Below are 24,956 nucleotides of genomic sequence, written 5' to 3'. Positions count from 1 at the left end.
ATAGTTAATAGTTTAAAATACATGTCTAAAAACAAAATGTATAGACAAGGTCAGTTAAATTACAAAGAGATTGTACAATAAAAAAATTCGTCAAGATTATAAAACGGATCTAAAATTAACCAACTAAAGGTGTAAAATTTGAGAGCAGCTCTGTTTAAATTAAAAATATGGGATGGAAATTTATTTGCAGCCTTCAATGACATTTGACAAAAGTTTTGTTTTGGGATTTAGCAAGTCTACATGTTATGATATTAAAATCATTTCCTTGTCTTGTGTCATAGGAATGAATATAATTTCTTAATGTTAAAGTTGAAAGATTATCTTTAACATACAAAATTGTCTCTAGAACATATAAATTAATTACAGTCATGATTTTGTTTTTCACAGATAATGGTTTACAATGTTCATTAAAAGCTGCATTTGACAAAATTCTTATGGCTCTTTTTTGAAGCAGTAGGATCCTATTTATAAAAACACTGTTGCCCCATAGCAGTATTCCATAGGTAAGGGTACTTTGAAAGTAAGCAAAATAAGTGCCACGAATATAGTTTTCAGGTACAACAGTTTTTAATCTCTTAAGGAGAAACAAAGTTCTTGAAAGTTGAGTGGAAATATGATCAATATGACTTTCCCATGTCAACTTGGACTCAACAATAATTCTAACATATGAAACTGACTTTGTTCATGATCGGTCTTCTTAAGAGTAAAAATCACATGTTCAGTTTTAGCTGGGTTCAACAAAAATCCATTTGCATTAAACCAAACTTCAGCATCTCTTAAATTATATTGAGCAAAGCTATGGTTGATTAAAAAAGTAGTATCATCCACGTACAGAACAGTATCAGCATTTATGTTATAAGCTAGGTCATTAGTAGCTAGCAAAAACAATATCGGACCCAATACGGAGCCCTGAGGAATTCCATAATAATAATTCATAACATCAGATTTTTTGCCATTAAACGAAACACTTTGCTTGCGATCTGATAAGTAAAAAATCATCAACTCACTTCCTATAATACCCAAATAACTTAATTTAGTCAATAGAATACTATGATCAACGCAATAAAAAGCTTTGCTTAAGGCACAAAAGGTTGCATGGAAATAAACATTATTTTCAAAAGCCTCCAATGCTTGCTTTACAAGACACCTAACTGCACCTATAGTATTATGTTCAGACTTGAAACCATATTGCTGATAATATAACAACTTGTTAGACTCTAAATACAATACAAGTTGTTTCTTAATTATCTGTTCAAAGAGTTTTGCAAAAACAGGAACATTAGATATTGGTCTATAATTATCATCCTTATGGCCTTTTTTAAAAACAGGTGTCACTCTTGAAACTTTTAAGGAATCAGGAAAAATATCCTTTTTTAGTGAATCATTAATACATATAGTCAGCGGCTTTAGTATATATAGGGTAATTTCTTTAAGAAAATTATTTGAAATACATAGAAATATTTTGTTTTGGAACTCTTCATTCATTTTGTTAACACACAATAATATTTCATCACTTATAACTTCCTTCCATCTAAAGACTGTTACAGGTTTCGGTGATTTCATCAGTAATTCGTTAAGAGAAACATTAGAGCTAGATGTATTAGATTTTATTTTATTTGGGTGTTCCACAAAATATTCATTAAATTGATTAGCAGAAATATTAATCTCATCATCATTAACCACAGAGAATTTTGATTTGATTAATGACCATGCAGTCTTGGCTTTATTTTCAGAGGCTTCTATAAAAGAGAGGTTAGCATTTAATTTGGCTTCTTTTATTGCCAATTTATATATATGATTCAAATTATCATAGTTCATTTTAACAAATGGATTGTTAGAATTAATAGTAATAGTACGTAATGCCATAATTTTATTCTTTAAATCGCTTAATTCTTTAGTGTACCAATTAATATTCGTGTGATTAAACCTATTCCTCAATACCTTAACTTTAGTCAATGGAAAATATTCACAAAACAAATTATAAAACCAATTAAAAAAGCACTCAAATAACAATATTTAAAATCTGATATACTAGGTAATAGCTGCTCGTAATTAATGTTAATCAACATCTGTTTAAACTCATTCATATTGCAAATTTTAATATAATTACTTCGTGACTTAATATTCATATCTGTAATGTTTAATTCACATACAATAGCCTTGTGATCGGAATAACCTAGATCCTGAACATGAACATTATGTAGAGTGTTTCCTAAACTTGTAAACATGTTGTCAAGACAGGCATCACCTCTAGTTCGTTCAAAAATGGTTTGAAAACAACCATTAAACTTGGAAATATTAACAAGTTTAAAACTATTACCCAAATTCAAGAGAAAATCGACATTAAAATCACTGAAAATTAACATTTGACAATTATAATTTAAAAGGTACCGGTAGATTAATAATTATTGCTCTAAGATATTTAAAAACATATTAATATCTCCAGAAGGTGATCTATATATAGTGATGATTAAAAATTGAAATGATTCAATAAGGATACCAGTAGTCTCAATGTTTAATTCGTCACAAAAATCTGATAAATTAAGTTTCTTAAATTTGAGAAATTTCCTAACAAATATGATTACACCACCATTCTTATGAGCAACTCTCATGTAAAAGTTTCCCAATATAAAATTGTCAGGGGAATATAATTCCACTTCCTCCGAACAAAGCCAATGTTCACATAAACATACGACATTGAATTGTTTCATTAATAGTGTAGCATTTAAAAGGTCTGTTTTGTTTCTTAAGCACTGAATATTAAGAAACAATACCATTAACCCTTCAGTACTCGCGTGGATTACAATAGTAATCCACTGATATTTAATCCTGTATTACGTCACCGCCTGCAGCACTGCGTAGCTGAGCGTCAATGCAATTTCTCGTCACAGTCTAAGTGAGGCATTACTGGTGTTTAGACGTATTTGTCGCAACGCTTTGGAAAGTTATACGGAGTTTTATCAAGTTATACGCAGTTTTTCCGAGTGGATTACCATTGTAATCCACGCGAGTACTGACGTCAGTTTCTTGCTCAGGTAAGTGAAATAGTTTTTATATGGTTATGAGTGATGCAATGCAGGAACTTTATGAAAAAAGTGTGTGATATCGTTCCATCCTCTTTGTAGTTGGCTCCAATGGGTACGGAAAATACAAGCAATATTTGCAAGTGGCTAGATGAAGATCTGGATGTTGGCATTGAAAATGAAAGTGATGATGAAAGCAACAAAGAAGATCTTTTGAATGAAGTTCACGATTCTAGTTCAGAACAAGACAATGAGGAGGAGGATGATGATTATGGTGATGTTGATGAAAGACTAATGTCTATAAATGATGGAAACTGCTATACGGGAAGAGACAACACTACAATTTGGCAGGAAGAACCAGTATCTCTACGAGGGAGAAGAAGAGCACAAAATATAGTGATTCATTTACCGGGCCCTAAAAGAGCTGCAAAAAATGCGCGGACACACACAGAGTGTTTTGACTGCTTTATTGATCAGACAATAATCAATGTAATAGTAAGGTGTACTAATATTTATATTGAAAAAGTGAAGCGTAATTACGGACGTGACAGAGATTGCAAATTAACAAATGACGTTGAAATTCGAGCACTCTTAGGTATTTTGCATCTTGCCGGTGCTTTGAAATCGGGAAGACTGAACGTAAGAGAACTATGGGATAAAAATGGAACAGGTATAGAGTCAATTTACCTGACTATGACCTACAATAGATTCCAATTTTTGTTACGATGTCTACGCTTTGATAACATTCATGACAGGCAGGAAAGGAAAGAAATTGATAAACTGGCTGCTGTACGTGAAGTGTTCGAGTTATTTGTTCAGAATTCACAAAGGTGCTACATTCCAAGCGAATATGTAACTATAGACGAGCAGTTGGTTGCATTCAGAGGACGATGTCCCATGAAAGTGTATATACCTACTAAACCAGCAAAATATGGGATCAAAATTTTTGCTATGGTGGATGTGAAAACATATTACACTCATAACTTGGAAATTTATGCTGGTATTCAACCAGATGGTCCATTTCACCAAAGTAACAGTGCACATGCAGTGGTGAAGAGGCTGGTTCATCCCATCAAAGGAACAGGAAGAAATGTGACCACCGATAACTGGTTCACGAGCATACCTCTGTGTTTAGATCTTCTAGAAAATGACAAAATTACACTTGTAGGAACCTTGAAAAAAAACAAAAGAGAAATCCCTCCTCATTTCACAACTACTCAAGACAGGGAAGTTAACAGTACATTGTTTGGATTCAATGAAAACTGCACAATTATTTCGTATGTACCAAAGAAAAACAAAACAGTGTTAGCATTATCAACCATGCATTATGATAAGGCAATGGATGAGGAAACAGGAGGAAGCCAGAAGCCTGAAATAATATCTTTTTATAATAGAACTAAATGTGCTGTGGATGTCCTGGACCAGTTATGCTCAGCCTATGATGTAAGCAGAAATTCACGCCGCTGGCCTCTGATTATTTTCTTTGACTTACTAAACATAGCAGGTGTCAATGCTCTTGTTGTTTATTCTGCAAACAAACAAAAAATTCTACGGAAAAACTTCCTAAAAACCCTTGCTCTGGACCTAATGAAGCCACTAATTTCCGAGCGTATCACCCAACAGACAATTCCAAGAGAAATAAAGAGAAGAGGAGAGCAACTGTTAGGCATTCCACAAACAGGTCAAGAAGAAGGAACACGGCCAGAAGGTATTGGTAGGTGCTACATGTGTGGTAGAACAAGAAACAAGAGCACAAGACAATCTTGTTCCCAGTGCTTGAAGAGAATTTGTCCTACTCATTCAGATGTAATTTGTTTGAACTGTGTAGAAGAAATGCATAGGCCTACTCAGATAATTGAATCAGATGTAGATTAGACTCACGTGTGTAAAGTGTGAAATGCAAACATAAACATGAAAGTGCATCAATATCCTTCTTACAATACACAAAAACATCTGTAAAATATTACAAGTGAAGTGAGAATGATTGTTACATCTCTGAATTTTTTCATTGCTACACCCCTGAGTGAGGTATTCCGTTATCAAATATGACGTAAGTAAGGTCAGCAGTAGTGAACTTGCGTTTCCCGTGGGAGAGATTAAGAGAGATCAAGAGTTCAGATGACCTTCAAACATCGAGTGAGCAACAATGCTAGATAACCTACATAATTATGATGATAGTGAACTAACTCATAACTATGATGCAACAATAAATTATGACTCAAAGACACGACCAGTGTTGAAATATTATGCAAACATGTCACTTGAATGCAATTTGTGTACTATCCATTTCATTATTAATATTTATATTTAATACGTTCCGTTATGCGTACCATATCTATTCTTATTACTGTAATAACTGAAAACAATATATTTCTTAACATTTAAATCTAATTCCAATGTTTAAACCTTGTCTGTAAACAAAAACAAATGTGGATTACCATTGTAATCCAGGTGAGTACTGGCGTTACGGAATTTAACGCGAGTAACGAAGGGTTAAGGAAGCAATAAAAACGTTTGAATTAAACAAATTTTTATAATTATCACTACACCTTAATTCACTGTCGCTGATAAGTGCTGAAATCATTGAATTTAACCCTCGGGATTGTTTTGTTGACAATGTGAAAAAATCAAGCAGTCATTGGCCATATATCAGCGTTAAAAGCTGCATCCAACTATTTTTCATAAATATCCACCTTAAAGGATGCATACAGATGAGGATGCTTAGATGACAATTCAGTACATGAAACTACGAAAAACGTTGGTTTTAAGAAATCAACCAGATCAGTAGGTTCAGTATCAGGCGACAGGCTATAGAAGTGTAATGAGACTGTCTTTGGTACACCTTGTAACTTATTCTTTTTATTATGTGTAGATTTATTTCCTATTATAACTTGTTGTTTAGGTTTATTGCGCTTCACAACATCAGTCCATAAAGTTTCAGGTCTATTAGAATTTGATGCACTACAAGTACTGTATCATTGGATAAATCCTTGGGCTGAATGTCCGTATTATTATAATCCGCTAACTTAGATTTCACAGTAGTATGTTCATCTTTAGTCTTGTCAATAGTCCTTTTTGTAATAGAATCTTGTTTGGTAAATTGTTTGCTATGTAAGACACTTATATCGTTACCTGTTTGTTGTACTGCAGTTGAATTTCCTTGTGGTACTATAGAAGTCAAAAGGTTAACATGTTTCGTAAGTAAATCCACTTTCTCACGAAGTTCACTAATCAGTTGATCTTTTTGAGCTACTATATACTTTATTATTTTAATATCAATTTTATTGTTACTATCAGCAAGCTCAGACAAAGCATCACTCAGGACGAAATCTTAACACACACATTATCATTATCACTGTTGGAATCACAGCAGGTCACCGTACCATCTTCACATGCTTTAACATAACTTGATAACTTTGCACAACTAGGATGGAATACATTGTTACATTCGTTACATTTAACTCCACTCAATACTTTTAAACGATATCTCTTACAAAGAATAACTGAAGACGAACTTGTCGTACCAACTGTTACAGTTTAACTTCCAACAACATGTAGGACTATACGCACACACAGATCACAGAGCGATAGTAGAGGACGTCTACACACCGCAACGGCTGACGCAGCATATAGTTCAATAGAAAAGGGTAGAGAACCACTGTCTACACACATTGAAGTTATAGGGGTTCTACATAATTATGTCTGCATAGGAATTGTTGTGTGTTGCAGATTGTGTAAGCAGTGTCTGTCTAATGTTGCTTTTCATGACTGCTTTGGCTTTGTGACTGGCACTGTTGACGTGCTGTTGAATGAGATATTTTTTCTCATGGGATATCTGAAATGTCATTAAAACATTTAAAATTAATACACGACAATAGGCTATCATCATCATCATCATCATCATCATCATCATCATCATCATCAGCCATACAAGTTATAGATACAGAAGGACTTTTACGGTCCACAAAAGTTTTCAGCTCATCTCTTCATTGGATATCCATTTGATCTCCTGCCTCTAAGTTGGTAATGCAGGATTCCACGAGGGATTCTAGTCCTAGACATACGCCTCTCATGCTGACACTAGTTATCTTGATCTTTTTGAAGTCTTGCAAGCATATTAGGAATTATAAAACTGAAAACATGTAGTTCAACAGAAAAGTCTATTATTGTTGTTGTTATTATTATTATTATTATTATTATTATTATTATTATTATTATTATTATTATTATTATTATTAATTGCAAATATTTCAATTGCGGTAGTTTGTTTACCAGACGTCAGGTTCTTGATTATTCATTTTTTTGTAAAGTCATTAAGGGTAATATTGATTGTGAATCATTCATAAGCAATATCAGTCTTCGTATTCCTGCTAAGGGTTTAAGATTTCATAAAATGTTTTATAATAGGAATTCTAAATCTCTCTCTCCGGTCTGCAGATGTATTAAATATGCTAATTTGCGTGGATTGAACTTGGATCCATTTAATTTGTAGTATATCTTTTGAGTTTTTATGTCAGTTTTATTAATTTATGCCATTTGTTAAGATATGTAACATACAATTCTTGTCAATTGCATATCTTTACAATATTACTTATATTATTCCAGTCTTCATTTATATGATTTCATTAATTCATTTGTAATTCATTCTATTTAATTGCCATTATTTTAATTATCTCACTGAACTAATTTTAATAATTATTTGTGCTATTTATTTTGTTGCATTTGGTCAATTGATTAATGTAGACTATTATATTGATTGTATTTCATCTCACTGCCATTTTCTACCATTCATTCTCATCACCATTTGTTGTTTTGTTTTGTATCTTGTGCTAAACTGTAATTGGCCTTGTGCTGTTGTTTTGCACGTTAATATTCTAAATAAATAAATAAAAATCATCATCATTATCATTGTTGTTGTTGTTGTTGTATGATTTTCTCATTTCTCTACCAAGAAAAAAATGGTACATTACTTAATGATACGGATTTACATCAAGTATCATAGATTATTCAGCATTTAGGAAATGTCGGACAATGTGACATGTGTCTAAAATTACTGATTTTTGAAGTAGTGGTAAAATATGTTGCAGATGTAGAGAGTGTCGCTGCTGGGCTAATGTCTTCGGCATGATGCCATTGATTGATAATATTATGTTTAATAATATATATTACTGCTGACTTCTTTGCTTTTTCTTCCAACAGTTTACTGGACGTGACCATTGGAACAGCAGTAGCCGGTGGTACAGGTTCTATAGCACGTCTTGTGGAACAGTGTGTTTGTCCGCCAGGGTACATTGGTCTATCCTGTGAAGCCTGTGCTTATAGCTATACATATATTGGTCAAGGACAGTGCAAATTATGTGACTGCTATGGACATGCACCAACATGTGATGCTATCACAGGAGAATGTGCCGTAAGTTATAAATTAATATTGAAATTAAAAGCCTATCTCTAATTTAATAATTATAATGAGCCCATGTGGTCACAAAATGAGCAAGGACATCCTGTTTAGGCCTCCAGTATACTGCATCAGACATTCTGTCTCAGACTGGATGGTTTTGTCTCGGATCATCCAATGTGATGGTAATTATACACACTTTTATGAGGCATCAGCATACTGCATCCGTTGTAGGACATTATCCTTTTCTTTCCAGATTAGAGAAGTACTGGCAGAATGAATTACTTGTTTTTTTATTTGCAAACTGTAAGATTTTTCTCCAAGTATGAATCTGAGGCTCGAGAAATTATTCCAAGCAGCTCTTATGCACTTTTGTACTTCCCTGTCACTGGTATTTTGAAGAATATTGACTGGCCCAGATATGTGTACTCCTTTATGTATTCCAACTGTTGGTTGTTTACTATCGCATCCTATGTTCTATTTGTCACATTAGTTCAACTTTTTTTGGGTTCAGCATTAGTCCCGCTTGCCTGCTATGTTATGTCTTCATGTAACTTGTCAGAAGATGTGGCAGAAGTATGATGTCATTGGCAAATCTTAGATTAAATAGTTTCTCCCCATTTATGTTAACTCTGTAATTTTCGTTTATCTTGTGTAAGATGTTCTCTAGCTGGCTGATGAATAGTTTGGGTCATAAGGCTCACCTTGAAATCTATGAATGCAATGTATAAGTTTAAGCTGAATTCTTAATGTTTTTTGTTAGTTGTGTTGTAGCTTGTAGGATCAGTTGTTGAGTAGCCTCTTTGAACTGCAGCCTGTTCCTATGGTTGGATCTCTTCTATACAATGGTTGATTCTCCTCTTTACAGTGGTTGATTCTCTTCGTGAATACTTTAGAAAATACTTTATGTAATGTGGGCATTAGGCTTATGAGATGGTAGTTGTTTATGTCTTCCTTTGAGTCTTTCTTATGAATTAACATCAAAGTATTGGTTCACCAGTGTGTACAACAGACCTAGTTTTAGTCTGCGTGATTTCATTGGAGCAGTCTACTAAGTTTTTTGTTGGTTTCTTCTTCTTTTTCTTCTACAGTCTTGAAATATTCGTTTCTTATTCAATCTTCCCCTAGGGATTTTTCGAATTTGAGCTCTTTCATTGTCATTCACTTTCTGTTATTGGGAGTGTTGGAGGAGCTTCCTCATCTAGTGAAATGAATTGAATCAGATCTTCTGCAGAATTAGGAAGTGTGCTTTTTTCTTCATAGAATTATCTTGTGATTGTTACAATGTCTTTTCTTGTTGCAGTGCTTACCTTGGCTTAATTTTTGTTTTAGTTTTTCCAAGGTTTTTTAGTTGATTATGTTCATCTCTTGCTCCACTAATTTCTTGTTGTACCTACTTAGGTCTCCCTTGACCATCCTTTTTGTGAGTTTGTTGATTTATGCTTACTGTATATGCTCTGAGAATCGATGTTCACGTGTCTGGTCTCTGCTGCTTCTGCTCTTATCTATATTTTAATAATAGTATTTAGTATTTAAATAGTTATTGTAGGAATTTAAAAATTAATTACAGTATTAAAATATGAAACATTTGGATGTTTTGAATCTTTGCCATGTCTTTTGGATACTGACGTATAACTTACTTACTTACAAATGGCTTTTAAAGAACCCAGGGGTTCATTGCCACCCTCACATAAGCCTGCTATCAGTCCCTTTCTTGAGCAAGATTAATCCAGTTCCTACAATCATATCCCACCTCAAATCCATTTTAATATTATCCTCCCATCTACGTCTTGGCCTCCCCAAAGGTCTTTTCCCCACAAGTCTTCCACTAACACTCTATATGCATTTCTGGATTCATTCATATGTACTACATGCCCTGCCCATTAGGTGGTGTGAAAAAATTTTTTACTTATATCAAAAAGCTTGGGCGTGCAAAAGTTGATCCATTATGAGAGTTTTTACCTGCTAAATTTATTTTTAATGGAGTCATATTTTCAGGTGTCACAAGAGCCCCAAAGATTATATCTTACATTATTAATATTTTAATTTTTTACATGAATTATCATTTCAAATTTCATGTACCTAGGGTTTTAATAATGTTAGCGGAAGTGTAAATAGTAAGAAAAAAAATTATCTTCTCTGAAACTCAACTTGCAAGTGCTAGAAGAACACTGAAAAATCTGAATTTTTATAGAAGTGTTAAAAAATCACAAATATGGCTAAAAATTTCTATTGATTAATTGGTTATAGTTGAAACAATGTGAACTCGTTTTTGAAAGGAAAAGCTATTTATTTAAATTAAAACAAATTTATGAACATGAAAAATAAGTATGCTCACATCAGAGATCAAGTAAATTACAGCTCTTAAATGTAGTTTGTGAGTGTAAGTGAATAACAAATAAACTATAAAGAACTATTAACTGATTATATTAAATATGATTTTTTTTTTTTTAATGAGACGTAACAGTCCTAAATTTCAGTCTCGCTCTGATGTATCCGTCCCTTTGTCGTTCATAAACTGCTGAACACACTGCTCTACTGCTTGTGTATGACATAAGAACTTTGGAAATGTCAGTGGCTTATTATCATTGATATCTTCTCGGTAGTAGTGTGGTTCAGTACCAGGGGCGGCTTTCGAAGGGGGGCTGCGGAGCTGCAGCACCCCCAGACATTTGTGGCTCTTGTCTCGTTTTATGTTGTGAAATACATTTACTATACAGTCTCTATTTAGCGGCTCGAATTGTTTTTTAAATTTCGCTCTCATTGACATGCACGCAATCGTTAGTGAAGTCACTTCCTCCCCTGGTGCTGCCAGAGCGAAGCCAAACAAAAGGACAGATTGGTGAAGCCACTTCCTCCCCTGGAGCTGCCAGTCTCGTCTCTGATGCTTTGCGCGTTACTTTTACTCCTCCCCCTGCTGCCCCTCGCCGTGAATCCAGAGTTTCCAAGCGCTGCAAAATTTGCAGCAGTTTGTCAGTAGCGCGCAGTTTTAAATACATTTTCTTTAATGTTGTGAGTATAACAAGTGCGACGATGTTTAATTCTGTACAATATTTACAGTCTATTCAGTTCAGTACCTTAACAATTCAGGAGAAATATGAAATTAAGTGCCCATCAGTTGAATCTCATAACGGAAAGAGCCGCGAAACAAAACAGCCTACAAAGCTCGCATATTTTTTGCTGATTTATCCAGTATCTCTGCTTTCTTCTCTCGATCTCCATTAGATTAGATTAATGTGTTTCAAAGACAATTCCATTAGCTGGGGCAACAAGATGGAGTTTTAAAATAAGAACAGTAAATGTTATTCATGAGAAGAAGGAGCCATTGCTAGAATGTTTTCAAACCATAATGGAATCTGAAACATCTAACAACATCACAATAAATGAGGCAAGTGCCCTGCTGCGTACTATTGAAAATCCTGAATTCAAATTTCTGGCTCAGTTTTTTTTTCATTTTTTGATGTATCATATAGATATATTATACAATCAACTACAACATCGCCAGTTAGATATTTCTAAGGTTCAAATCTGCATATAAAAATTAAATTATGGTTTATTTCACGACACTCGCAACTGCAGGGGTTATGTCAGCGTCACCAGTGTGCCGGAATTTTGTCCCGCAGGATTCTTTTAAATCCCAGTATATCTACTGGCATGAGCCTGTCTCATTTAAACACATTTAAATGCCATTGACCTGGGCCGTTGACCGCATTAGCTATGTTTTCCATTGTAAAGACTATGTTAAACGACATATCGGATTTTAATAAGAAGATGATTCAAAAGTTTGCAACCTACAAGACAAGGCGCATGGAACTAATCTTTAAATAAGGTACGTTGCATGGTTTATTCTTGTATGCAGCCCCCCGAATTCAATACCCACAAGCCGCCACTGTTCAGTACCAATGTAGCTCTCATGACTTAAAATTTCATAGTAGTCCGAAGCATGAAGTTCAGCTTGGGTACTTTAAATTTTCTTACATTCTTACTGGGTTGTTTGTCTCTGGTCCTAAGAATATGAGAAGAAGCTAGTTTCCTGATAGCTTCCCTTGCATCTGTTAGCATAGCTAACAACATATTTCGGGATATGTGAAATATAAATTTCTTTCGATCACGGGATTAACAATGATCTTAAGATTATCTGGTGCTATCTGCTACGTTAATTTTTTGTATTATTCTAAAATTTTAAGGTCATTGTGGCACCTCGAGATAGCATACGACTTTCATAAAATTTTCAGGTTATGTTAGGTATAAAACGCAACAACTTTTGCACATCCAAGCATTCTCGATTTCTAAAAGAAAGTGAAAAATCATACATTTTCACTCTACCCATGTCTGGATTTAATGTTCCTAATTATTTAAGTGAAGAATACAATGTGTGCAGTTCTGTGTTGTGTAGCTTTCTCCATTCGCCTGTAACTTCATTCCTCTTAGCTACAAATATTTTCCTAAGCACCTTATTCTCGAACACCTTTAACCTCTGTTCCTCTCTCAAAGTGAGGTTCCAAGTTTCACAACCATACAGAAGAACTGGTAATGTAATTGTTCTATAATTTCTAACTCTCTGCTTTTTCGAGAGCAAACTGAATGATAAAAGCTTCTCAACCGAATAATTACAGGCATTTCCTATGTTTATTCTGTATTTAATTTTCTCTCGAGTGTCATTTATATTTGTCACTGTTGCTCCAAGGTACTTGAATTTTTTACCTTCTCAAAGAATAAATTTCCAATTTTTATATTTCCATTTCGTACTATATTCTTGTCACGAGATATAATCATATACTGATGTATAACACACAATATAAGTTGTTTTTTCAGTCACATGTGACACCCCATAATACTAAGTTACAACTAAGTGACATTATTTACTCTATTACAAAATGCAGAATTCTGTTTGAAGTAATTCTGTTTGAAGTATTATGAGTTTTATTTCAGTGATCCTTTGCGTGAATAATGACCAAGCATCCAATCCAGTAGAGGCCGGTGATCGAAATAGAAATTATTATTATTATTATTATTATTGTTATTATTATTATTATTATTATTATTATTATTATTATTATTATTATTATTATTATTATGTACAGTAATATGTACAGACTGTCAGTGTTCATTAGGCCCAGTTGACAGGTCATATATAGGATGAATTCCTCTTCAATAATAGCATTTTTCAGCCCATCTTAGGGATAATTTGTCCTGCGGCAGGATATATTTAAATACAATAGTACCTACTGTACTATAACCAGGAGGAAGTCTCAGGGGAATGAGACGCAGTGGGGAAATGCTGTGAATGAATGTTGATGTCATAAGGTCACACACGCGGATACACGCAACTCCATTGCTAACTCTCAAACCATAAACGATAACACTGATACACACATACTTATACTACCCTAGTTACAAAATTAGATCACGGTTAATTTCCTGGTCTTTTAATTTCTCCATACAGGAAATAACATATGCAGGAGAGTGCATGTTTTTTAAACTGACGTTATAACGGTAATATTATCTATCTACTTCGGTCCAATAGATGATGCAATAGTAAGCACATTCCTTCCACGGTTAATCTCCTGGTTGGAGAACAGTATGTCGTTTCATTGTCTGCTAGAACTAAGTGAAACACGTGAACTCTGTTTGAACGTTTGAACTGACCAGTAACTGCTATGGTTAATCGAGTAACTTCAGTGCTCCGCTGCCAAGCACATTGGACCAGTAGCGGCTCGCCGTAAAAAAATAGGTGAAGTGCTGTTCACATACACAAATGCATGAACAGTTTTACCAATATAATGAGTAGGCCTACTATTCGTAAACTACGTACAATTTTAATAGTTCTAGAACACATGCAAACAGGAAAATTAATTTATTTCAGGACTCACCCAATTTCTTGCATACCAAGTCAATGCTCCTACATTTTAAAGCAGCAAACCTGTCGATGATGTCTTCATAAATGCTTGAGTTTAACTGAGGGTGAACAGCATATCTCTATGCAAAGCTATCGGCTAGTAATGAAAGTTTCTCTGTGATGTAGCATTCCGAGTGAAGTTTTCAATCTTTTCAAACAGAAAAGCTTCTTTCATAAGAAGAATTTTTTTAAGTTATTTTATACAACTTCTATATTTTTTAGCACTTTTTAAAACAAATAACAAATGGAACTGTAGGTCGTTCAGAATTTAAACCATCATTTTTATCCTCATATTTAAGTCTACAAAACGACATTTCTAATAAATTACAAACTGTGTCATTCGGGATACATATTTCGCACTCATTAATCAACATTTTCTATGTATTGGTATCTAAGGATTTGTATAATAGCACTATAGTGATTAAACATGTAATATACACTATGATGTAGGATTAATACACTATGTACACTTATCACTAATATATTCTAAATACATTAAATAATAAGTTAATATATACATACACAATATTAAACTACATGCGTACATTTACGCACGCGTTAAACTTTCAAATACAAGCGTTGGGACAAAACTGACAAGATCATGAGCTCATGAGAAAAAATAATACACGCGGCGGAAAACAAATTTTGAACTTTGCGAATGTATGTGGGGTATATTCCTGATAAAATAACATAGAGCCAGCTAATTTACCATTGCAGGGGTGGATGCTTGGAAACAAGAAATGAGAATACTATTCTCGAGTCAGGTAGTACATACTGTAAAATTTCACAGCCCTTAAACAATAGTCCCCGGCCTTGGAGACCGGCTTCACCCCATCTCTGTTATTAGTACCGTTAGATCTGCAAACTGGTTACTCCGCCTACAAGAAGCCTGATAGTTCTCCGTAACTGAAAGATTCAGAAACGCACTTCACTCATATAATGTTTCTTTAGTGTGTGACGTCACATTACCATGGAACCCAAGTGCTGTATGAGAATGGGAGCCCAAATAATTTCACCTTTACAGTATTGTAAGTTCCAATAGTCACCGCCCGGCGCTCGTAACAGTTGACATTATTCTACTCAGCGGACGGTTACAAGTACTATTTATACTATTTATATAACGACTGAAAAGAAAACTTTTTTTATTTTAGAAATATGGTATCGGTAATAAGTGGAATTAATTCTTAATATGAGACAAAATTTTGTTTTCCACGTAAATACGTGAAGTGACACTTCACCTACATCACCTGAATAACCGCCCTTGCATTGAACCGCTAGAACCGAGTTACTCAACAATTCTACTCACTCCGTTCCCAACTCTAGCCAGAATTAAACCATACTAGTTCGAACTCCAAAAGGAACCTAGTGTAGAATTGTTAGAAGTCCGTTAACTTGAGAACAAAAATAACAACACAGAGTGGTGTAATTGCGGTGAATGGAAGGTTAATTCCAATAAGAGAAGAATGTTTTTTTTTTCTGCAAAAGTATCAGCATAATGGATATTAAAGACAGTAGCAGAGTGTATAACTTCTCATGATTCTTTCGGAAGTGTTCTAAATATAGATCACAGTGAGGCATTTAATGATGGTTAGGGCAGAAGACTTTAGATACCGATAAGAGACGATCAGTATTTTGTACTCCAGTTTCTCCAATTCACCTGTAATAGTAGTACCCTTCTGCAACAACAAGAAAATCTAAAATGTTGTCTGTCATATAACCATTGCCATATTATGTTACATATTTGCCACTAAAACCAAGGCTGTCATATTGGCCACCACCAGCTATCCAAATTCTTTTACTTTGGCATGTTTACAACTCTAATATACACCAGGATCTTAGAGAGAAGGCTTAGATTAGTAGTTGAAAATGATTTGGAAGAGAAAGCTTCGTTTAGACCAGAAAGACAAACACAGGACCATATATTCACAATACGAAGTATGATAGAAAAAAATATACAAAAGAACAAGGACCTTTACCTTGCTTTTATAGCCCTAAAAGCAGCTTTTGATTTGGTACCAAGAAATTATATATGGGAAGCATTAGAAGCAAAGGCAGTACCACAAAGACTTATTAAGGCTATTAAAAGCACATATGAAGAGAAGGTTGGATTAGTATGAATGGATGGGATAATGTCAGAAGACTTTAAAATGTGAAAAGGAGTGAAACAAGGGGATAGCCTTAGCCCACTTCTGTTTATCATATTTATGGATGAAATACCTAAGATATGTAAACGGAGAATAGTACGAATTAAAGTTGGGAATTGGAGACTACGACCAGTTTATCTCCAAGCACTACTGTATGCAGATGACATTGTATTAATAGCAGGCACACAACGAAGACTACAAAACATGATAACTGAATGGAATGAAGAACTATTAAGAAAAGGGATGCTGATTAATATTGTGACAGCCACGTGAGATTCGATCTCGCGACCGGCAGAAGGAGGGCGAGGTCGGCGGTGGCTGGGTGCGGCAAATGAAGTTGCACATGCATCTACTTCCTAGGGCATGTGCTGTGCGAGGAAAAGGGGGGAAGCTGGAAGCCAGGCGAACTGATTGTCGTAACGAGAATGATCTTGAAATCGTAGTTTCTGGAAAGTATGGCTTAACTTATAAAAAGCGAGCAGCCTTCGAAGAGAGTTAGTTGTAGTCGTTGCTAGTTTTTGGACAGCAAGCTAGCCAGTCTTCCGTAGCAGTGAACCCAGCTTTGAGACCAGAGTTCGACTTGAGTGTGTCTGCAGCTGCATGAGCATCCTGGCCAGTGGACTGTCGCCGGAAGTCCTGAGTTCGAGTGCAGTGGATCGCAGTTGGGGGACCTGAGTTCGAAGTTCAGTGGACTGTCTCTGAAGGTCTTGGGTTCGAGATACTGTGAACTTGAGTGACTGGGCTAGAAGAACTAGCCAAGGCAAACGAACTGTGAACTGAGAACTGACAGTTTTGTGCTGTAAATAGTGCTTTGTGAACATTAGTTGAGATTAGGAGTACATTGTTGTTCGCAATAATCTAAGTGAATTGTCATTGTCGTCTGTGGAGTGCAATAACGAATACTGTGTTTCTGTGTGGAGTAGAAATCTCATTGTTGATGGGAGTGTTTAAATTAAATTGTAGAAAGTGATTATTGTTGTGAGAATAAAATTACATTATTGTTTTGTAAAAAAGTTACAATATTAATAAGAGTAAGACCATGTGGAAATCTAAAGAAAATAAACATAATGAAGAATTAAATATTACATGCAACGATCAGATACTGGAAAGAATAGAAAGTTATAAGTATTTAGGTACTATTATTAGCAATGATGGAAGAACAGAACAAGAGATACTAAATAGAATTAAAAATGCAACAACAGCCTACTACCAAATAAGCAACACAGTATTAGAAAAAAAGAGATCAATACCAAGACCAAAATGCAAATATATAACTCAATAATAAAATCAATACTACAATATGGAACAGAAAGTGTACCGCTAACTGACAAATACAAAAGCAAGATAACGGCTATGGAAATGAAGTATCTCTGGAGAACGATAGGAAAGACTAGAAGGGATCGAATAAGAAACGAAAAAGTAAGAGAAGAGGTAAAACTAAAGAAATCCATAATAGAGAATGTAGAAGATGTGGGGTGGGGTTTTGTTTGTGATCGTCATAACTTGCTAATAAATAAAGAGGCCAAGGAATCCATAGTGGGTAATTAATGACTGCCTGAAATTCTGACTTCACTTACACATTTAATAACATTATACAAAATATAATATAAACACACAATCTGAAGCCAGGTTTTAAACCATAAACATAATAAATATGCTATGCTCTTAGTGCACTAGATAACAATTACAATCATAATAAACAAATCTGGAAATGGTACTTCATGTAACTCTTACAACCCTTTGAAGAGAGTGCTCTAATAAAATCCTGTAAAACCCATACCTAAACAATACCTATAATCCTAAGCCAATTAACACAGAAACCCCAAACACAACTCCCAAAGACCTAATCATAAAAGATCAATTACACAGTCCCAAACTGACAATCTAACCCATTAAAACCAAACTGAAATAACCAAACCAGCGCAGTAATCCCGAATATGGAGAGAGAACCTGACACAAACACACCATTAAAATATGAACTTGACGTCATCCACTCGAGTAGAAATTCATGCGTTGGGGTCACACAGTTGAAACGGCCTAGCACTGTGCACTCTGATTAGTTGTTAGAGATATGTATTGAACCAACAATATTTCAAAGTACCGGGTTACCCTGCCATAGAACGTTATGATCGGGATGACAATCTCTTTGCCAAAGTGATTCAGGAAAAACACATAATATAAACTTAAATTCATTCAAAGAACATTTATTAACTATCCAACAGGAAAAATGACTGTACTCTGTTGTCACACTAAACGGTAATCACTGGTAATTTACTCTTCAATTAAATTAGTTGATACCTTCCATTCACAGACCTGGCATTCATCAAATCCAGGGCTAGCAATGCCATCTGTTCTCTCTAGCTGAAAACATGAGTAATAAATACTGCAAGTCTAAACTTGTCTCCCACTGCATAACTTTAAGTAACCAAACGCACTACAATTAATATAGCCTCATTTGAGGAAACCCAAGTACTAATACTTCACGTTGTTGATACCACACTGTTACCATAATTCACACATAACCAACTCTGTAATGATACCCCAAAAACTGTTACAATCTGGTAGAAACGTATTCACATCCAGCACAACAATGACCTCTCACTTTCACTCTCATATATCCACTTTCTCTCCGTACATCACTTCACAGACTGAGAACAACTGTTACAGGTGATAAATTACAATACCTGTTCGACTCTCAGTTGATCCGGTATCACATCACAGCTAGATGCTTAACACACTCATTCTCAATTCCCAGCGGACTTTTCCCAACCGTCTTCCAACCTTCTCCCAACACGGTCACCTTGTAACACACGGCTAACCCCGCTGTCGCCCAACCTCACTCAATGAGTTGTTCCACCAGACTTTTCCCAACTTTCTCTCAACACGATCACCTCGTAACTCACAGCTAACCCCGCTGTCGCCCCATCCTTCCTTCGTAACTGACTTCTAAAAATCGATGCTCCCTTAAAATCAAAAGTATGTTAATGCGCCCTCGAAATATCCAATCATAAACCAAACCTAAATCACGTGATCACTAAAAGATGCTCCCTTAAAGTCAAACAGAGTGTTAATGCTCCCTCGAAATATCCAATCATAAACCAAACCCAAATCACATGATAACAAAAGTTTGCTCCTTATACGTAAGGAAATAAATGAGCTATGATGGAAGAAAGGAAACAAGTTATCTAAAGGAGAAAGTAAGACAGAAAATGGAGGAAAAGTAAAGCCATCTATGAAGAGTAAGGTAAACTAATACAAAAAATAAAATAATAAGAATAGAAAGGAAAGAAGGAAAGGAAAAGGAAAATAAAAGTAGTGTGCTGAAATAAAACGGCACACAGTCCAGTTATCTCAGTCCATCACTTACAGGCAGGATGATTGACTAGCGAATATTATGGCATAAGCCGTAGTGTGGTTGTTAATCGAAGATAATGCTGGAATAAGTCGGTCAGCTCCAAACAATCACCAGCATCAGGAAATAACTCCTTGGTTTGCAGAAGTCAGACGAATATCCACAATCAACCATATGGAAGGCTGAATATCCTTACGGAGTTTGGTGGCGTGCAACATAGACACACTGTATGCATCCATCACCCGATGTGATTAGCCACCAGCCGCCGAAATGAGTCCAATCAAGCTGTGCAGGTAACATGGCGCCCCATACACGTAGAACTACGGTAACTCCGCAGCCAAGGTCCTCTCACCATCGTATCCCCAAGACTCCCCTCGTCGTGGTTGCTCCGGTCTCTCCCGCCGGGACGAACAACCTGGAAGTCAAGAGCCGTTATTTTACGAAACAGCAAATCAAATGGCAGCTCTCAGAATAAAAAGAAATAACAAATATGATAGGTGGAATAAAGGTAAACTAATGCACCCTATTAAGAAAAAAGAAAAATAATAAAAAAAAAAAATAAAGGAAACACCACACACTCTGATAGCATATAACAGAACTACAGGCAAATGATTAAGAATATATATGAAGTACAAAACTGTGGGAAAGATGTTGGGAAAAGGCAAAAGAATAAATGTGGTGCACCACACCACAAAGAAAAGCAACTAAAGTATAGAAAGACAGAGGAAAAGAAAGTTAAAAAGGTAACAGAGATGCGAGTGGAAGCAAGCATAGGAAGAGGTAGACCAAGATTTAAGTGAAAAACACTATATAGAGAAAATGATACAACAACGTGGAAAGACAATGACTGAAATAATAATAGAGAATGTAATAATAGTGAATGTAGAAGAAAAGCAACTAAATTATAGAAAGACAGAGGAAAAGAAAGTTAAACAGGTAATGGAGATGCGAGTGGAAGCAAGCATAGGAAGATGTAGACCAAGATTTAAGTGGGAAAATACTGTACAGAAAATGATACAACAACGTGGAAAGACAATGGCTGAAATGAAGAAAATGTGTAAAGATAGAGAGATTTGGAAGAGATGAATGGAGAGAGGTGAACCCAACGCCTAACAGCATTAGGGATTGGAAGAAGAAGAAGAAGAAGAAGAAGAATAAGAAATGTAAAAACACTTTCAATTGTTGATAAATTATGGGGTACAATTTTCAAAATGCTTTTCCTTCTGCTGAATGCACAAATGTAAGTGATGTATCAACTCTTTATGGACTCTGATGAGCATGTCAGGCATAACCATTTGTATCGTGTGTTCAATTAGTTCACTAATTGGGGCATGGTGCGAGGCTTAATCGCATAGACACGATCCTTGATGAATCCCCAAAAAAAGAAGTCCAGGAGAGTCAAATCAGGTGATCGTGGAGGCCAACAGATTGGGCCTGTGCGACCAATCCACCTGCCTGGAAACCAGGCAGCAAGCTTTCTCTTCTGCAATGACATTAAGAGGCTGCGTGGCATTTTATCATTCCACTCTGTCACAACAATGTGTATAGCCATAGCCATGTGCCATTATCATTGGTGTATAGAAGGCCATGCTCCAGGTCATTTTAAGTCCTTGGCGTATAGAAGGCCATGCTCCAGGTCATTTTAAGTCCTTGGCGTATAGAAGGCCATGCTCCAGGTCATTTTAAGTTGGCATCAAATGCACATTACACATGGATAAGTAGCTTCCTCTGTCAATGGGGGAGGGGGGTGTTTGTTTTAAAATCGACTGTATGGCATCGGGAAGAGTTCTTTCTCGTGAAGATGAACATCATTTCAAAAAATTATCCAAAATAGTTGATATTTTGATAGACTCGTTACTTATGAAAGACTCTGATATCTAGCAGTAATAAGTGTGGTAATGGACATGACTCGCATGGAAGGAAAATATTGCATGTTGTTACAGGGTCTGATATTTCTGCGATTCTGGTTCATTATATAACAGTTTTTTTTTTTTTACCTAGAATGAGTTTAAAATCCGAAAATAAATACTATACTCAGAAGTTTTGTTTAAGAATTACTTAAGTTTGAATATTTTTTTGTTTGGGTAATGTATGTGACTGATATAGGTAACTGCTGTGACTTGAGCAACTGAAGCCTTTTGAGATGTTATTTTAATCCGTATATATGGCATTAAATATAAGAATTTATAACTTATGAAACAATTTATGCAATTTATATCTATCTATCTAGCTATCTATCTATCTATCTATCTATCTATCTATCTATCTATCTATCTATCTATCTATCTATCTATCTATCTATCTATCTATCTATCTGTCTGTCTGTCTGTCTGTCTGTCTGTCTGTCTGTCTGTCTGTCTGTCTGTCTGTCTGTCTGTCTGTCTGTCTGTCTAAAATTGGTATAACAATGTGTACACATCTTCCAGTCAGGAGCAGATTTAGTCAGATTTGAGTGGGCAGTTTTTAAGCTATTACTGTTATTTTTTAAATTTTATTCATAATTCTGTAAAATAGTACATGAACTTAAAATGTACAATGGGTAAATGTTACTTATGTCCCGTCTACTACAGGAACTTGATAAAATACCTTCAAAATGCCTTGGATTTAAAATATTGAGTAGTAGATGATTGATGTGATCACTGGGAGATCTGTAAGCCCACCCAGCCCACCCTAAATACGAACCTTACTTATATACGAAAATCGTCGTGGGTGAACGAAGAATACCGCCATATTTCTTTCATGTAACAGTGAGTTTCAGTGTTGCCAACATAGTAATAATATACACACCTAATCAAACCTTACCTAACCTTTCTCATAATACTACACACCTAATCAAACATAACCTAATCCGTCAAATAATACACATCTAATCAAACCTAACCTAACCTAACCTGTCACATAATACTACACACTTGTAGTAACATTCCTCACACTTAGTATCATTTCGTTTTCATGTATTGCCAGCTCTGCCAATCGTGTCAGTTTCCGTCTAGTGGAAGTAGATCGTACTAATACTATTAATTTGAAGAAGAAGCAATGGCGACTTTCATAATAATTTCATTTTACATATTTCGTGATATATTAAATGTGTTAATGTAGTAATAATTCTGTATATATGGTACAGTAAGATTTTAAATGTGTTGTGATTGCGATAAAAGTATTGAAAATTGGTTTATAGCGCCATATTGGTAGTAACAAAAGTGTGCAATATTCGTTCAGTGCCCAGTGGCTACTCTTCATTGACTGCACAATGAAAAGGATATGAATAACATTGACAACAATCAGTTCAAATTTAATCAACGATCTGCCAACGGAAAGGACAGTTTCTCAATAATAGTGTCACAATAACGATCATAGCAGTTTTTTCAATGTTATGTATGCCCTCTCACCATGAGAGTCTCACGCGATAACCTGAAAGATGATATGTTAGGAAGGCAAATTTCGTTTCTCGCAATCATAAGCTTTGTGATGAGATATGCCGCAAACTTTGTCATAAGAGTAGCAGTATCAACACTCAATAATACCCATTCAGACTTCATTTCACAGAAATACCACCAGTCATTGTAGCAGCGTGACGCATGGCAGTTCAGTTTAATTTGAAACGGTAAAGAGTGCAGTTGTTTTGTACCTAGATGATTTATATTTTAATATTCATTATAATGAGTGGCAGTCGCAAAAAGCTAAGTCGTTCTCAATACTGGAAACACCCCTGGTTGAGGTTCTGGCTGATATGTCAGTCTATTATCGAGCAGTACATCTCACTTGACGATATGTGTCGGAGGAAGAGCAATTGTTTCTGTGCATCTGTTGTCTGATTAGTGGTATATGTAACTAGTCAGTGATGTATACAATGGAGGGGGAAAGGAACTGGCCACCCTATCCCATTATCTCCTGGCCTAGTTGCCTCATGAGTGATGCCTTGATGTTGTCACTTGTGGGATCCAAATCTGTCTTTGGACAGTTGACTAAAGAACAATACCGGAAATCGTGAAAGTGAAGGCAATAAAAAGGGAGAAAATTGTGAGAAAAGGTGCAAAAATAGGTGTGCTATTTAAAAAAAAAACACAACCATCTTGTTCCAATTCGAGTCCAAGCTAAGTCGTTCTCAATACTGGAAACACCCCTGGTTGAGGTTCTGGCTGATATGTCAGTCTATTATCGAGCAGTACATCTCACTTGACGATATGTGTCTGAGGAAGAGCAATCGTTTCTGTGCATCTGTTGTCTTGATTAGTGGTATATGTAACTAGTCAGTGATGTATACAATGGAGGGGGAAAGGAACTGGCCACCCTATCCCATTATCTAAAAGTTATGTTTTATTTAACGACGCTCGCAACTGCAGGGGTTATATCAGCGTCGCCGGATGTGCCGGAATTTTGTCCCGCAGGAGTTCTTTTACATTCCAGTAAATCTACTGACACGAGCCTGTCGCATTTAAGCACATTTAAATGCCATCGACCTGGCCCGGGATCGAACCCGCAACCTTGGGCATAGGAGGCCAGCGCTATACCAACTTGCCAACCAGGTCGACTATCCCATTATCTCCTGGCCTAGTTGCCTCATGAGTGTTGCCTTGATGTTGTCACTTGTGGGATCCAAATCTGTCTTTGGACAGTTGACTAAACAACAATACCGGAAACTCGTGAAAGACAAGGCAATAAAAAGGGAGAAAATTGTGAGAAAAGGTACAAAAATAGGTGTGCTATTTAAAAAAAAAAACACAACCATCTTGTTCCAATTCGAGTCCAGATACATCAGAGTGTAATAATGTGGTGAACAGTACCGAAAATAGTGGAATGTATGTTTTATCTGAGTCACTCATTTCCGATATTTGAAACAATAATGACGCGAAATCAATTATTTCAGTTGATCCAAACGACGCATATAGGGCGAAATATGGGGCGGAAATATTTTTCTCTGCCTAGAGGCACCAAGTAGCTAGATTCGCCTCTACTTCCAGTGCGCATATTATAGCAATATCTTATATGCCAGGACTTAATAATGCACTTCAATAATAATTATTTTGCAAGTAAGAAACAAATACAAATTTTTGTTATGTGACAGAAATACTATTTAAATAATAAGTACATAGCACAAAATAAGAATTTTGTTATGTGACAAAGATACTGTAAATGCTTTTAA

The 24,956-nt window shown here is 35.5% G+C and overlaps 1 protein-coding gene across 7 annotated transcripts in view; it reads left to right on the top strand.

Moving 5' to 3' along the window:
- wb (wing blister) overlaps positions 1–24,956 on the top strand; it is a 1,096,738-nt gene that overhangs the window by 312,410 nt on the left and 759,372 nt on the right. For all 7 annotated transcript variants that reach the window (XR_011333780.1, XM_069834429.1, XM_069834431.1 and 4 more), the window contains one exon: positions 8,223–8,433. Coding sequence is in view for 6 of the 7 variants with exons in the window: in XM_069834429.1 (XP_069690530.1) it covers positions 8,223–8,433 (211 nt within the window). In the remaining variant the exon portion in view is untranslated. The remainder of the gene's footprint in view (positions 1–8,222; positions 8,434–24,956) is intronic.

The sequence above is a fragment of the Periplaneta americana genome, chromosome 9 (assembly GCF_040183065.1).
Source record: "Periplaneta americana isolate PAMFEO1 chromosome 9, P.americana_PAMFEO1_priV1, whole genome shotgun sequence".
Taxonomy (NCBI): domain Eukaryota; kingdom Metazoa; phylum Arthropoda; class Insecta; order Blattodea; family Blattidae; genus Periplaneta; species Periplaneta americana.
The sequence above is the reverse complement of the archived record's forward strand: the minus strand, read 5'-3'. Positions and strand labels throughout refer to the sequence as shown.